At 38.4% G+C, this 17829-nt stretch overlaps 1 protein-coding gene across 1 annotated transcript in view; it reads right to left on the bottom strand.

Moving 5' to 3' along the window:
• LOC136254979 (uncharacterized) overlaps positions 1-17829 on the bottom strand; it is a 143201-nt gene that overhangs the window by 27176 nt on the left and 98196 nt on the right. The window contains exons 19-24 of the mRNA XM_066047700.1: positions 13181-13369; positions 12938-13129; positions 2715-2848; positions 1004-1351; positions 266-929; positions 14-210 (exon numbers count right to left, since the gene is read on the bottom strand). Of these exons, the coding sequence (XP_065903772.1) occupies positions 14-210; positions 266-929; positions 1004-1351; positions 2715-2848; positions 12938-13129; positions 13181-13369 (1724 nt within the window). The remainder of the gene's footprint in view (positions 1-13; positions 211-265; positions 930-1003; positions 1352-2714; positions 2849-12937; positions 13130-13180; positions 13370-17829) is intronic.

Genomic DNA, 17829 nt, shown 5'->3' with positions numbered 1-17829 from the left:
CAATATGTTATACCTGAACTGTAATGTCTTCATGTTGTATAGCAAAAGCAGAAAACACAGTGGCACTGGAGCTTGGTGCTAAGGCAGTTCTACCCTGAAACTCTACATTGATCTCTCCCATAGCTCTCAACAGTACATATTCACCAAGTCCATTGAAGGTGTATGTGAAATCATCAAGTGTGGTAATGTGGGGATCACCCCAAAACCAAGCTATTAAGGTTAAGTATGAATACAAATTATGTTATAATCAATCAAATTCACTTACATCTTCTTGGTGGTATGTATCTGGCACAATTATCTAATGGTCGTCGCTCAGTATACAAGCTACATAATCCAACAAGATCAGAACAACAGTATGTCTTTGGCCTAAAATTGTTCTCTTCATATGATACAAATGTGCGCTCCTCAAAGAGTAATAGGGAGCCCCCAACAGCAGGATCAGTAATCAGTGCTCCAAACATAGCTGATTCCAAAGTGTAACAACATTCCCTGTCAGTACCACGCTGAGGAAATCTTAAAGAATAGCACCATAAGTTGTTTCTGAATGACAACAGAGAATAACGACGGTCAAAAAAAGTTTGGAATAGAGAACATGGGCAAGATGGTGTAACAAAGTTTAGTAAAGTTACATTTTCATTAAATCGTTCTATATCTGAAGAATACCACTCCACACACATTCGTTTTTGTACTTCAATAAAACTTTGAGACACACTGATTTGATACAGCAGATTCCTATCTCTACATGCTATCTCATTGGCATCACTTTGTCCAGTAAAGGGATGATTCATAAAGGTGGCAGTAGAAGGTGAATTAAATCCAATTGTAGGAAATGTAAATCTACCAGTCCACTCAATTGAATTACATTCATAAATAAAAAGTGCATAAGATTCTTCCAAGTTAGTAATCACTACTGCCTGGAAAGTGTTGGTCTAAATAAATCATAAAAGACGTATTTGTGACACAAGGCAAGAATGATAAATATACATATTCTATAATAGTGTACCTGTACAAGGAATGGATCATCATCTGAGACACTACTAGCACCATGAGGATAAGGGTGTACACCTTCCCACTCTGCCAATATCATTAAACTTCCTTTAAAATCTGAAGATATGTTGCACTCTCTTATATAGCTACTGACATAATTCAGTAAATAGTCTCCATAAGGTCCTGTAGCTTGTAGCTGAAACACTTCATAAGACACATTGCCTTCTCTGCGAATGTCATTATCCACCCAATAAGGGGCAACCACATGAAAATTTCGTACTCCACTGAATCTACCTCCAGGAAAAGGCTCAGGAATCCAGAATAAAAATGGCTGACCAAATGAGATTATTCCATTAGTCCCAACCTAAATATAAGATACAATAATAGTGAAATCAGCATAGCAATAATACTTAGAAGTATGATTAGTGCATGCAGTGACTATTATTCTATCAGAATACAGTAGATGACTGCTCTATTAGAGTATCACAATTTTAACAAATTCAAGTAGTGTTCTGCAAATGCTGCAATGCCAGACTTGTTGGACCATGAGCTCTGGCTCCGATTACTACAGTACTTTTACTTTCGAGTAGAGCATGATATGAACTTGAGGCATATATTACAGAATAAAATGACATTATTTAATTTAATGAGTCAATTAGTCTATAGTATATGTACGTGTTGAGCTGGATCCCCCAAAACACTTAATAACTAATGGATGCAATTACACAAGATCTTGAAATTTGGCTCATTTGTAGCATTACTTGACACACTAAAAATCTTTTGGTTCAAATGTCTGACAAAATATTTACTGCCAATCAAAATGTTACCATACATTTCATATGAGGAAGCCATAAAAGGTCTGTGTTCATTACGACCTTTTCCTGAAATTTTAATGGAGCCAAACCATAGTGTCTGTTGTTGACAACTTTCCTGTCACCACTAATCATCTGTTTGACTGAAATGTTGACTCTCTGGAGAAAAAATTCACTTTTAATTTTTAGCTGTTTTTCAGAATACAGCTTAATTTGTACATACTATAGTGAAGGCTGATTTCCAGCACAGAGTGCACTCATTATCCGATTATTCTTAAGCAAACATAGAAAGCAAGGTAGTAAACAATACAAACTAATTTCTAGCCATATTCATTAGTGAGCAAACTTGAAACAATTACCACCTGGAAACAACACTATCATATGAAATCTGAACAATGTGTAGCTACTCTCTTGGAACTGTAGTGTCAATGACTCAGGGTATTTCAATGTCCTGTTCATACTTTGATTATGATTGGTATTAATAAAAAGAAACATGTAATACAGTGTAATTTAACTACTATATCATACCAAGACATTAGACTATTAAGCATTTGTGCCTTTGTCAGTTGCTGTATTTACAGCAACTTCAAAACTATACAGTGTGACTCGTGTTTTCCTATTGTGTTTTCCTATGTACAGCCTTTGTCACATTTATTTGTTATTTGATGTTATTTATTTTTTATATTCTTAATAATTTAGCATTATATAATAAAGTGTTTATAGCACTGCATAAATCAGTGAAACAAACAAATTGGCAAAGGAAGAAAAAATTATACCCACTGACTACAGGTCATCCAGTTTCAAGTAGTGAGGTATTACATTCAGTTTTCTCCAGGAGTGATAGATGGGTTTCCAATAATCTTACAGTTGTGCTGTATAGCATGAATTACACAAATATTAATTTTATACACTTACATAAGCTAAAGTGTGTATCTCTGAACCAAACGGAAATCCAGATGGCAACGATATTGGTTCTGAAGCCGCATCTGAACTGTCACGATTTGTAATAACTTTTCTGCTATCACCAAACTCCAGAAAATCCAAAACACCTGTTGGTAAATAATTATTCTCTACATATTCATATAACACCTGTATGTAATGTAGAGCATATTGTAACAGCATTGGAGTAGCTACATTAGTAATTACATTACAGCCAATAGAGAAAATATCACATACTAACTTCCTCACCAATGACATATTTTTATATACTTACAGCTTTCAACAGATGCTCTAAAGCTTTTAAATTAGATTCAAGGTTCATGTGGCCCAAGAAGCCACCCTGTGAGTGTACTGACAAGTAGGAAGAATACATGCAACATGCATTATTGGTCTGGGGTAACTACATCATTGAATCAATGTCAGTTGCTGTATTTACAGCGACTTCAAAACCATGCAGTGTTACTTGTGTTTTCCTAATAAGACTGATCATGTCTCTGGCTACTATCAAAAGCCGTAATGGCTTAAAAGTTACCCAACTTATTCACTGTCGCCTCGCTTGTTTTATGTTCCATCAATATCAGGCATCCAAAAGAATCATGTTTATGCCCCCTATAAGTTTGGAAACAATACACCCTACAGCACTAGGACTCCACCTTACTTTGCATATCCCGACTGTCTCAAACCCAGAAGTATGCAAGACACCAAGGCACCATAGTATGGAACCACCTGCCTCATGCAAGAATTAATCTCTCACACTAACTTTTATGATGCCACCAATATGTGTATATTCGTAGAAATGAAGCAGGAATAAAAAGTAGTGAAATAAACAACTAATGTGATGATATTACAGCATAGAATCCCTACCATAGAATGTTATAACAATTATTGGATTTTCCCACCAAACTATGCTGCAATATTCATTATTCATCTCTTGTTTCTCTACTTTTAGACCACAGCAAGTTGAAATACTCACATTTCATTGGTTATACTTACAGGTATCTAAATTCTGTAGTCCCTTGTTCATGTCTCAATAGATCCCTGTCTCTGGGGTGATACAAAACACGGCAATTACGTGCCTATAACATTGGCAATGCATGGGGGTTTAACTGGATAATAAGTGCCGTTGCAAGTGGCAGGGGGCTTGTTCTACTCATGCACGAATGCTACATTTCTCGTGTTACAAGCAGCTGGGAAGGTACAACAAGCAGCAGCAGTGAAGGTACATGAATGAGCTGTGGTCTAAATTAGTTAGACATCGAAACACAGGGCTCTACGGGACTTAGAAACCTGAAGGCCCTGTGTTGTGGAGCATGAGCAAAGCAAGGGCACTACTACAGGGCCTTCGTAAATTCCGTAGAACCCTGTGTTTTGATGACTAACTATTATTTAATCACTTGGATGCCTATGCAGCCTATGTATTTCATTTTAAAATTAATTACACTAGTATGTTACATACTCTAATAGAGCTTTCTTATGAGCAGTTGATCTGACATGACCTGACATTGTATAACAATGAATGTGCTAAGTACATGCAGCATGTGTGAGCATGCCAAGATGGGGGGATTTGGGGCATGCATCCCAGGAAAAATTTGGATCTGAGATTGCAAACGATGAGTATTTTGGCACATAAAACTCCTTCAGCAGCTATGCACTCCATCATTGTCTGTGGGTGAACTGTACCTGCAGTCATACTACACAAGTATGTGCACACAATTACTTTAAATTGTGATTATATAGGTAGCTATCTACTACTTGTATTATTAAAATTGTGAGTAGTAGCATCCGTATGGGAATTTTGAACAGGGACAGAGAAAGCATTATGTGCATGAGCTATACTGGGATTGAAATTAGTAAGGAAGTGAATGAATATAATAATTCTAGTATTTATGATCATACTGTAGGACATTTAAAAAAGCTGTTGAAGTTTCTTCAAGAGTGTGTGAACATGTGGTAGAAAGAAGCACAACAAATAGTTTGCTGCTGAGGGCATACATTCAATTCCCTGATGGGCCAATTTTTTTTGTTCGCATTAAGGCCTTTTAGGTGCACCTATTTAAAAGCACGTTGACTGCTTTATTAGGGTATATGACTGTTCTATTAGAGTATATTAATCTTTTTAGTGGAAAATTGTCCACCATTCTTGACTGGTTTAGCAGGTAAATGGGCAGACTTTGAGCCAATTGGTAAGTAAATGTCTAATGGCTGACCATTATAATCTGCTCTGCTTATGAGATTTCAGAGCTAGAGCAATCAATGTAACATTGATATGGAAATTATAGATATCATAGTGCATGCAGCATACTAGCTACATATGTACCATGACTGTAGAATGTAACAGAATCTACCAATGTGCCAATACAAGGGTTTCAGCGTAGCTAAATGTAACACTTAAAAGGCACTCATGTGATAGTGCATGAATCAAGACACACCATAGTGTGTCGTGCAGCCCAAGAAGCCGGCGTGCCACACCATGAGTATATTAACAGGAAGAAAGAAAACACAATTTTCAGACCTATGTAGCTCTGTGATTCCTTATCCGATTGGAACCATATTTACTAGAGACGTGCTGCCCAGTTAGGGGAGTCTACATACAAAATTTGAAGAAAATCGCTCCAGCCATTTCCGAGATACGAGCGAACAAAATTTCGTTTTAATTTCTTCGTTTTTTTCTTCATCATCTTCTTCATTTCGCACACTTCGCAAAATCTGCCATAAAACACGAATGCGTGCTCGGATTGGGCTGAAATGTGGCACACTTAAAGGGCTCATTAAGGCGGACCTCCGTACCAACTATGGTAGGAATCCGATGAACATTCACGGAGTTATGATCGACTGTTTGCGTAAAATAAGGTCGAAGGTCTGTCACGCCTACAGGGTAAACCCCTTGGAGGAATCAGTTGAAAATTGATATGTAGATGGAGCAAACATCGTAGGAGTGTCTTTTTGTGGTTTGAAAGGAATCGGGATAAAGACCATGGAGATATGACACAAAACCCAACCTGTGTTAAAATTACGCGATCGATTTTTATGAATAAAAAAACTATTAGTTTTCGTGTCTACCAGGCAAACCGCTTAGAGCAACGAGCTGAAAATCAGTATGTAGCTGGAATAATCATCATAGAAAGTTCTTGCAGTAGTACAGAAGAATCGGATTACAAATCACTGAGTTATGATTCGAAAGGCAACTACGTGCAGCAAATGCGAGATCGAGATACTCTAATAGAACAGTCACCCTAATAAAGCATTCAGCTGCATGTATAATTTACTCAGTTATATTACATTGCAAGTTATTCTGTAGGGAATTCAGCTACAAACTAGTCACCCTGTAGTCAGATCAGCTAGAAGAAGGTACCTAATAGAGAGTTCAGTTACAAAGAAGCCATCATGTAGAGAGTTCAGCTCAAATAAATCACCCTGTAGAGAATTCAGCTACAAACAAATTGCCCTGTAGAGAGATCAGCTAGAAGAAGTTACCTTGTAGAGAGTTCAGTTACAAAGAAACAATCATGCAAAGAGTTTAGCTGCAAGCACATGTTGCTGTCAGACCTTCAGTGCTGGTCACTGTAAAGTGCTAACAATAATAATAATAATAAAAACAAATTACCCAGTAGAAAGTTCCGCTATAAACAGATCACACTGTAGAGAGTTCAGTTAGAAACAAGTCATCCTGTAGATAGATCAGCCAGAAGAAGTCACTTTGTAGAGAGTTCAGCTACAAAGAAACCACCATGTAAGAGAGTTCAGCTGCAAACAAATCACCTGTAGAGAGTTCAGCTAGGAACAAGTCACCCTGTACAGAGATCAGCTAGAAACAAGTCATCCTGTAGAGAGTTCAGCTAGAAGAAGTTACATTGTAGAGAGTTCAGTTACAAAGAAACTACCATGTAGAGAGTTCAGCTGCAAACAAATCGCCTTGTAGAGAATTCAGCTACAAACAAATCACCCTGTAGAAAGATCAGCTAGAAGAAGTTACCTTGTAGAGAGTTCAGCTACAAACAAATCACCCTGTAGAGAGTTCAGCTAGGAACAAGTCACCCTGTACACAGATCAGCTACAAACAAATCACCCTGTAGAGAGTTCAGCTAGGAACAAGTCACCCTGTACACAGATCAGCTAGAAACAAGTCATCCTGTAGAGAGTTCAGCTAGAAGAAGTTACATTGTAGAGAGTTCAGTTACAAAGAAACAATCATGCAAAGAGTTTAGCTGCAAACAAATCACCCAGTAGAAAGTTCTGCTATAAACAGATCACACTGTAGAGAGTTCAGTTAGAAACAAGTCATCCTGTAGATAGATCAGCTAGAAGAAGTCACTTTGTAGAGAGTTCAGCTACAAAGAAACCACCATGTAAAAGAGTTCAGCTGCAAACAAATCACCTGTAGAGAGTTCAGCTAGGAACAAGTTACCCTGTACAGAGATCAGCTAGAAACAAGTCATCCTGTAGAGAGTTCAGCTAGAAGAAGTTACCTTGTAGAGAGTTCAGCTACAAAGAAACTACCATGTAGAGAGTTCAGCAGCAAACAAATTGCCCTGTAGAGAAATCAGCTACAAACAAATCACCTTGTAGAAAGATCAGTTAGAAGAAGTTACCTTGTAGAGAGTTCAGCTACAAACAAATCACCCTGTAGAGGGTTCAGCTACAAACAAGTCACCCTGTAGAGATTTCAGCTAGAAGAAGTTACATTGTAGAGAGTTCAGCTACAAAGAAACTACCATGTACAGAGTTCAACTGCAAACAAATCGCCCTATAGAGAATTCAACTACAAACAAATCACCCTTTAGAAAGATCAGCTAGAAGAAGTTACCTTGTAGAGAGTTCAGCTACAAACAAATCACCCTGTAGAGAGTTCAGCTAGAAACAAGTCACCCTGTAGAGAGTTCAGCTAGAAGAAGTTACATTGTATAGAGTTCAGCTACAAAGAAACTACCATGTAGAGAGTTTAGCTGCAAACAAATCACCCAGTAGAAAGTTCCGCTATGAACAGATCACACTGTAGAGAGTTCAGTTAGAAACAAGTCATCCTGTAGATAGATCAGCTAGAAGTCACTTTGTAGAGAGTTCAGCTACAAAGAAACTACCATGTACAGAGTTCAACTGCAAACAAATTGCCCTGTAGAGAATTCAGCTACAAACAAATCACCCTGTAGAACGATCAGCTAGAAGAAGTTACCTTGTAGAGAGTTCAGCTACAAACAAATCACCCTGTAGAGAGTTCAGCTAGAAACAAGTCACCCTGTAGAGAGATCAGCTAGAAACAAGTCACCCGTAGAGAGTTCAGCTAGAAGAAGTTACATTGTAGAGAGTTCAGCTACAAAGAAACTACCATGTAGAGAGTTCAGCTGCAAACAAATTGCCCTGTAGAGACAAACAAATCACCCTGTAGAAAGATCAGCTAGAAGAAGTTACCTTGTAGAGAGTTCAGCTACAAACAAATCACCCTATAGAGGGTTCAGCTACAAATAAGTCACCCTGTAGAGAGTTCAGCTAGAAGAAGTTACATTGTAGAGAGTTCAGCTACAAAGAAACTACCATGTAGAGAGTTCAGCTACAAAGAAACTACCATGTAGAGAATTCAGCAGCAAACAAATTGCCCTGTAGAGAATTCAGCTACAGACAAATCACCTTGTAGAAAGATCAGCTAGAAGATATTACCTTGTAGAGAGTTTAGCAACAAACAAATCACCCTGTAGAGGGTTCAGCTACAAACAAGTCACCCTGTAGAGAGTTAAGCTAGAAGAAGTTACATTGTAGAGAGTTCAGCTACAAAGAAACTACCATGTAGAGAGTTCAGCTGCAAACAAATCATCCTGTAGAGACAAACAAATCACCCTGTAGAAAGATCAGCTAGAAGAAGTTACCTTGTAGAGAGTTCAGCTACAAACAAATCACCCTGTAGAGGGTTCAGCTACAAACAAGTCACCCTGAAGAGAGTTCAGCTAGAAGAAGTTACATTGTAGAGAGTTCAGCTACAAAGAAACTACCATGTAGAAAGTTCAGCTGCAAACAAATTGCCCTGTAGAGACAAACAAATCACCCTGTAGAAAGATCAGCTAGAAAAAGTTACCTTGTAGAGAGTTCAACTACAAACAAATCACCCTGTAGAGAGTTCAGCTACAAACAAGTCATCCGGTAGAGAGATCAGCTAGAAGGATCACGTTGCAGAGAGGTTAGCTACAAAGAAATCACCCAGCTTCATATTTTCTTCTTCCTGTAGTAAAGAAAAAATGACAGGTTAAAAAGCCCTAAAGCTAGCCATAGGCCGGCTTTATGGCCGGCTTTGGGGTATACAAATACAAAAAGAAGTGAAATCTAATCCAAAACAGCCAAGCTGTGAAAAAAGAGTGCAGCCCTGAGAAAGGCTATGGTGAAAAAAGATGTGAAATTCAAGGTGGCGGCCAAGAAATGGCTGTGATGGTAGGTTAATGGTAAAAATTTTAATAACAACAATTCAGGTGAATTTGGTGCCGCTTGGTCTTGGCACAAAATTCACCTGAATTGTCATTATTAAAATTTTTCCCATTAACCTACCATCACAGCCATTTCTTGGCCGCCACCTTGGATTTCACATCTTTTTTCACCATAGCCTTTCTCAGGGCCACACTCTTTTTTCACAGCTTGGCTGTTTTGGATTAGATTAGAGTATCTCGAGTAAAATAGGGAACTTTTGGTTAACAATGCATACAAATGTTAGCATACTGCTTTGGTGATAAACTACTAATTAATCCAAGGTGGCGGCCAAGAAATGGCTGTGATGGTAGGTTAATGGTAAAAATTTTAATAACGACAATTCAGGTGAATTTTGTGCCAAGACCAAGCGGCACCAAATTCACCTGAATTGTTGTTATTAAAATTTTTACCATTAACCTACCATCACAGCCATTTCTTGGCCGCCACCTTGGATTTCACATCTTTTTTCACCATAGCCTTTCTCAGGGCCGCATTCTTTTTTCACAGCTTGGCTGTTTTGGATTAGATAGAATTATCCTGAAATAATTCTTCCTAGGGAAGTTACATTCTTCACGCTTTCACAGTATGTTTAGAAGTTTTTGTCTGGATTAGATGTTTGGATGACAAAATTCAGGGGTGGACTCAGGGGGTCTTGGGGCCCAAGACCCCCCTTCAAGTTGAATCTTGAACAGGGAAACTGCAAATGCTTTAATGGAGTAGTCACAAACTATTTCAATAAAGCAATCAGACCATCATGTGATGATTGCATACGTGATATATGGATTGTTTTAAGTTCAGCAAATGGCAGATGACATGCACTTACTGTGAATGGAAGAGCTGGCAACTAATGGCATCTATAGTCACCGATAATTTTGCGTAGGTATGTCTGATTTGTATTTTCTTTTATATAAAGTAATGTTTTACTGTCAGTACTTTTCTTTTGTGGTAATACACCTGACCCCACCTGACAATTGGTCTATATGGTCACATGATATCACTCTGCTGTTTCGAGGTCTCTCAAAAGCTTGCCCACATGACACAGAATGAATTGAACTCCTTGCAGTATGAATTATGTGTTACTTCATTGGTTCTTCAGCCAGGAAGGAGTGCAACGAACAAGAGTTCCATTGTTCATAATACTGTATTCCAGGAAGATGTGTATGTAGTAAGCTTTACCTAGTTTTCCTACTACATAGCTAGATACATCATGTTCTTTTGCCTAAGGGCACATTAATTTAATGTATGTGAATGCTACAGCTGTAGGACTGCTGAGTTGAACTTTAGGGGATTACCACCTCAGAGACCCTTCCCTTGAAAAATCCTGGATACTCCCCTGGAATTTGGTGTAGGAACAATCCAGTACCTGAAAGTGGCCATGCTAATAGTAGCCCATAAATATTAACTACGATGTCATACAGTACAATTGTACTGTATATTAGGGATCATGGAGGTTTGAGTTTTTCTGGCCAAACTATCATCCAAATATCAGCTTCACAATACCATCCTGGTGCCTTGGCAGTACTGATTAGGTACATGAATGACCAAGCCCAAAAGTGCCTTAAGTATGACCCCAAATGCTTCAAATAGATTGCTACAATTTTTAATGGAATTTTGTACTGACTAGCTGCCTGCCTGCCTGCCTGCCTGTCTGCCTGATGCCTTCAGACAAGCGTAACTAGATAATGGCTAAGGCAGAGATACCAACCTCCTAACAATTTTAGGAGTGAGACCTCAAGCACTACCAGCAACATGGACTAGGTGATTCCAGGATTTTGGTGACTGGATTCTAATTACAACCATAGATTTTGTGGTTAGACTTTTGGTGAAGGCCAAAGAAGGTAACTGCATGCTGAAAGTACATAAATAGTGTGGGTATAATGTGACTCACTCTACATTTATACCTGAAAACAAAATGCGTACACCTTCTTTACAGATATCTTACACAGGGCTTGTCCAATGTTAAGCACAGCGGGCTAATTATGAAGACAGATCAGGTGTGAGAAATGCATGAGAACTAAGCTAAAAGAGTGAGAAACAGAGGGTAAGGCGTGATATTACTGAGATTCATCTTGTGTGAGAGTTGGCATGTCTAGCTAAGAATATTGGCTTAAACTTTTTACCGTTTGACGTCGCTTCATCCCAGATGTGCCTTTTGGCATACCACAGTATGTACAATGCAGGAATCATAGGGTTGTCCTTAGGGACCCGCCAATTATGCTCATAATTTTACCTATTATGCTATGCTGCACTGCTAAAAAATTCACCTATTATGCTTAAATTAATGCTCAATATTTACCTATTATGCTCGATTATGCTCAATGTTCATGCCTTAGTTCATATGCTTTGCTGCTAGTTTAACACTATTATAGAAAGAAAAAAATGAGTGGCTGGAACACAAATAATAAATTCTTGCTACATGCCTGCATGTAAGAGACAAGATCGATATACTCTAATAGAACAGTCAGTTTGATGATTGTTCTATTAGAGTTACTGACTGCTCTATTAGAGTATATCGATCTTATTTTGCAATTGTCATTTTCCCAGCAAGAGTTTACACTATCGTACAAATATTTAACCTATTATGCTGGCATTATGCTCAATGCTTTTAGGTACCTATTATGCTCAAAATTATGCTAGCATCATCGGCGGGTCCCTAGTTGTCCTCCTTTGTGTCTCATTTCTATTTTGCTCACAGCCAAAAGTGTTGATTCGTGGTAGCGTGATGGCTTGCCTACGGGAATCTTCCACCTTTTCTGTGGTGACTGGATGATTGCAGAGGCGTTCCTCCTATTGTTTTTCATTTGTAGCACTGCAAAACAGGCTGAACATAGCTAAAAGCTAAGCGTAAAGGCCACTTCACTTTTGAGTCAGTAATTGATATGTGACCGGATTTCATATAACCCAGCTTCCTCACACACAAAATCAAACTTACGTTTTCAAGGAGATTCTACATCTCAGTTCTATCGTAACAAATGTAAGGAAAATTTATAATTATTTTAGGGATCGTAGAAAAAAGTAGGAAAACAAGGGATATGGGGACTGCTGCAGGGGGCTTTCCAGAAACCGGTCAAACAGTGTAACAAGCTGTGTAGCCATAAATAGTACTTTTCAGTGATATTATTATATAGTTAGTGGAGAACAGTTATTCTCAGCAAGCAGTTACCTTTTCTTGGCCTTCACCAAGAATCTAGCTATGTTACTGATCAGAAACCAGTCACCAAAAATCCTGCAGGGAGGTTGCAGATATACACCCTGTGCTATTGGACATTTAATCCCTAATTCAATCATGGTACATAGACTGAATTAGGGATTAAATGTCACTAGTACAGTATATCTGCAGATGTAGGCGACCTCCATTGTTTCCTTACTTTTTTTCTATGAACCCTAATCAAACTTAAATTCTTAACTTTTCCTTATACTTGTTTGTTACTTTTTTGTAACATTAATATGTGACTGGATCTGCGAAAATCCGATATAATGGCGCAAGCCTAATAGTATAAGCCATTGATTGCAATACTCTTAATAAAAGGTTAAAATTACTATCACAGCAATAAGTAAACAATTAAAGACTTGTGCTGGACAATACATTCCTAATGAGGATGATCGTGCAATTTATGGCTAAAATTGTGAAAACGTCCCTACACATAAATAACTCACAGTAGTCACCATGCATGTTTTAATTGTGGCATGCACTTTGTAGTTTCTTGGTCACTCGTCTCACTACTGTGAGTCTGGATTTATATGTTACATACCTTTGCCACATGTAGCACTGGTACCATTAAACCTTCCATCACTCTGACAGGTACTCATGGCATCACCAGCCTGTATCTCATAAAAAGTGTTACAAAATGTATAACAAGTATCTTCATAAGAAAGAACTTTATCATCTCCCAGTGAACAATTGATTATTCCATTTACAGGATTAGGGGGCATTGGACAAGGGACTGCAGGAAAATGATGTGAACATTTGTAAATTAAACATGTGCACAGTTTACCTCTATTACACATGGCCTCAGTACCATTAAACATCCCATCACTTTGACAAGTCCTCATGACATCACCAGTTAGCATATACCCAGTGTCACATGTAGCAGTGCAAGGGTCTTCATAAGAAAGAACTCCATCATCTCCCAGTGAACAATCAATCATTCCATTCATCAGATTAGGGGGCATGGGACAAGTAACTACAGTACATGAGAATTAATAACCCAACTAACCAACAAAATGTATTGAAATTTATAATATTAACATGCTTAGTGGCATAGAAGATGAACCAACTATATCACTAAAGCTAACATGCTTCACAGTGTATTAAAGTTGGCACACTGTGTGTGTGAGTACAATCTAATCAAAAACAGCTAAGCTGTAAAAAAAGGTGCGGCCTCCAAAAAAGCCAGGTTAAAAAAAGATGTGAAATCAAAGGTGGCGGCCAAGAAATGGCTGTGATAGTACAGTAGGTTAATGGCAAAAAATTTTAATAACGACAATTCAGGTGAATTTGTGTTGCCTCTTCCAAGTTTCACTAGGATTCGGCACCAATTGTTGTTATTAAATTTTTTGCCATTAACCTACTATCACAGCCATTTCTTGGCCACCACCTTTGATTTCACATCTTTTTTTACCCTGACTTTTTGGAGGCTACACCCTTTTTACAGCTTAGCTGTTTTTGATTAGATACGTTATCACCTTTTTTTGTATATTCATACCTAAAGCCAGCCTACGGCCAGCTTTAGGTATTTATTTTAACTTGTCTTTTTCTTCACCATAGAAAGAAGATTATTATGAAGAAGATTTAAATGTTTTATTTAGCTACATATACATTTAGGCAATGGTGTTGATTGATCATAAAGATAAGTCACACAGTCCGCAGCTGAATACTATACAGGGAAACGTGTATGTAGCTGTAAGTTTTACAGGGAAATAACTGTACTCTTTGACTACATGGTGAATGGTTTGTAGTTGAACTCACCACAGAGTGGCTTATTTCTAGCTGAAACACTATATGAAATGTAGATGAATTCTCTCTTGTTTCTAACTGATCTCTCTATAGGGTGATTTGTTTCTTATCTAGCTGACATTTCTACAGGGTGACTTGTTTCAAGCTGAGCTCTCTACAGGGTGATAGCCGATCTATCTACAGGGTGATTTGTTTCTAGCTGATCTCAACAGGGTGAATTATTGTGTCTAGCTGATCTTTCTACAGGGCGACTTGTTTCTAGCTGATCTCTCTACAGGGTAACTTGTTTCTAGCTACACTCTCTACAGGGGACTTGAAATGTAGTTGAACTCCCTTCTGGGTGACTTGATCAAGCTGATCTCTGTATAGGGCAATTTGTTTCTAGCTGATCTCTCTACAGGACTATATACTTGTTTCTACTGAGCTCTCTACAGGGTGCCTTGAAAAATAGTTTAATTCTTTGCAGGTAAAAGGGTAACTTACCTAACTGATCTCTCCACAGGGGGATTTATTTCTAACTGAATACTGAACAAGGTGACTAATTTCTAGCTGATGTTGGTATCTAAGGAAGTTATCTAATTGCATCATTTATTTATGTGGCATTAATTAGAAATGCACTGTTTCAAGACACGGAGAGTACTTACTCAAGGTACGTATGTACACTATATAGTTGAAATCTTTCTACTGAGAGAGTTTTCCATACCTGGATTCTCCATGGGGTGACTTGAAAAGTAGTTGGGCTCTTACAGGGTGACTTGATCATGCTGATCTCTCTACAGGGTGCTTGTTTTCAGCTGATCTCTCTATAGAGTGATTTTTTCTAGCTGATCTTTCTACAGCGTGATTTGATTTAACTTATTTCTAGCTGAACTCACAGAGAACAGCCGATGAAAATGCAATGGTAAACCATGAAATTTCATGTAGTTTCATGGACAATACCTATGAAAATTTGACAGTTCATGGACACTGCCGATGAAAATTTGACAATTCATGGACACTGCCTGTGAAAATTTGACAATTAATGGCCACTGCAAACATGAAATAATTTGTGACTGTCTCTGGGAAAACCGGTCTTATCGCCCATTTAAAAGTATCGAGAAACGTCGGTTTTAAATATTCAGTGTGTTGTAGCTGGCCAATGGTGGTAGATATGCATACCAAATTTTCACACGTTTCACAACAATTTCTTACCTTCCTGATCATCCACTGAAGAAGTAGTCAACAGCTAAGTTTCCCACCATTTTAGATAGTTTTTAAACCGAGGTTGTCTGTATCAGGTGAGCTCCAGAAGGGTGGGAGGCGGGGGCCCTGGAAGGCGGGAAAGATGGTGTTCAAAAATTGAAAAGAAACGTACTGGGATGAATTAGGCCAAGTTATAGGCCATTCAGGGCTCAGAACTGGCTAAAACGAATGGAAATTTACAGCACAGGTCATTGTCCAATGCCACAGAGCTGTACAGCCACACACAGCCATCTCCTGGTTGGCCAGGGCTCCATCAAGACCCCAGACCACTTGTATGGCTCGCCACTGTGCTCTAAAAAAGTAGCCAGCAAAAGCAGACCACTTTACTCTGGTCAACTGTTGCAGTGAAACTTGATAGTGCATTCATTAAGCTTTGTGTTTGTGTGAAAAAATCAAACTTCTTGTCTTGGGCGATAAGAACGGTTTTCGTAGATCCAGTCGCATTTGTCAGTGTTATGAAATTTCCTTGAAATCTCCCACTTCTCATGAATTCATGTCCATGAAATGACTTTCATGGCACTTTATGGGAATTATTTTACTATTCATGGATAATCCATAGGTGTTTCATGGCACTGTTATCTGGTAGTGCTACACGGTGACTTCATTCTATCTGATCTCTGTACAGGATGACTTGTTTCTAGCTAATCTTTCAACAGAGTCATTTGTTTCAAGCTGATCTTTCTACAGGGTGATTTGTTCCTTGCTGATCTCTCTACAGGGTAAATTGTTTCTAACTAATCCTTCTACAGGCTGATTTGTTTCAAGCTGACCTTTCTACAAGGTAATTGAAATGTAGCTAATCTCGCTACAGGGTGACTTGTTTCTAGCTAATCTTTCTACAGGTGAGCTGATTTCTGTACAGGGTGACTTCTTACTGGCTGAACTCTCTACAGGGTGGCTTGTTTCTACCAGATCTCTCTACAGGGTGATTTGTGTTGAGCTGATCTCTCTACAGGTTGATTTCTTTCTAGCTGATCTCTACAGGGCGAATTGTTTCTAGCTGATTTCTCTACAGCGTCCAGCTGAACTCTCTACAGGGTGACTTGTTTCTGGTTGATCTCTCTGCACGGTGATTTGTTTCTAGTTGATTTCTACAGGGTGAATTGTTTCTACTAGCTGATTTTTCTACAAGATTACTTGTTACTTGCTGAACTCTATACAGGGTGATCCGTTTCTGGCTGATCTATCTACAGGGTGATTTGTTTCGAGCTGATCTCTCTACAAAGTGATTTGTGTGATTTGTTTCCAGCTGATCTCTCTTCATGGTGACTTACTTATATATAGCTGCATGAACTCTCAGCACATAGTGGACTTGTTTCTAGCTGATCTCTCTACAGGGTGGCTTGTTTCTACTAAACTTTCTATAGACTGACTTGAAACGTAGCTGAACTCTCTGCAGGATGACTCATTTCTAGTTGATCTTTCTACAGAGTGGTTTGTTTCCAGCTGATTTCTCTAGTGAGAGATTTGCTTCTAGCTGATCTCTCTACTGACAGTCTGTGTGACTTGTTTCTAGCTGATCTTTGTACAGAGTGATTTGCTCTAGCTGACCTCTGTTTGCTTTTAGCTGATCTTTTCCACAGGGTGACTTGTTTGATTGCCAGTGAATTGATGGACTATACCGTATGGAAGGAAACTTTGGTGGAGGAAAAATTAGGTGAATCAAGCAAAATATCACTGTTGGCGAAATAAAATTAGGCGAATTGTTAGCAGAGCGCATGCCCTATTTAATTAATTAGATTACTAATCATTGTCTGAAGCGAGAACTGGGAGTTCCACACCTCTTCAGTGGGAGTTATCTATCTATAACTAAAAGGTAATACTACATAGACAGTAGATCTACACCCTCTGGAAGAGTGAATATCGTATTTAATATGGTAGGACTCGCTACTTGTCACACCCGTTTCGAGGTGAGGTTTGAGGATACCATGTGTACAGTAGCTAGCTACCTAGTGAGGTAGTCGAGGCAGGCTTGGCTCTTACGTGATTCCTGGTCCAGTAGCCCTTGGTCGAGTAGAAAATTGATTAGTTCGAGGCTTGGTTTGCTATTTTCTTGACCAGCAAAATATTTGGATGGGGAAAATTTGGCAAATTCATGGTCATTCGCCAAATTCGCCAAATTTTAACGGTGCCAAAGTTTCCCTCCATACGGTAGCTGTCATAGATTAGATATGTAGAAGAGTTAATTTATATCAATATTGAAAGTTAGTTACTCCTTTCCTTTGAAACTATAAACTTTAAAAAATATTCAACTATTAAACATTAAATTGATACTGGTGAAAACTAAGTACTCTAGTTAACTGACAGTGCATATTAGCTATATGTGACCAAATTTTGGAAAATCACCCTTATGGTAGCACCTGAAACAATTAGAATTTTTGAAACTAACATGGTGCTGTTAATAGCAGAAAACACTTTTCAAACATTTCTAGCAATATTTTGGGA

This window comes from Dysidea avara, chromosome 5 (genome assembly GCF_963678975.1).
Source record: "Dysidea avara chromosome 5, odDysAvar1.4, whole genome shotgun sequence".
NCBI classification, from domain to species: Eukaryota; Metazoa; Porifera; class Demospongiae; order Dictyoceratida; family Dysideidae; genus Dysidea; species Dysidea avara.
Note: the sequence above shows the minus strand (reverse complement) of the source record. Positions and strands in the feature narration are given on the sequence as shown.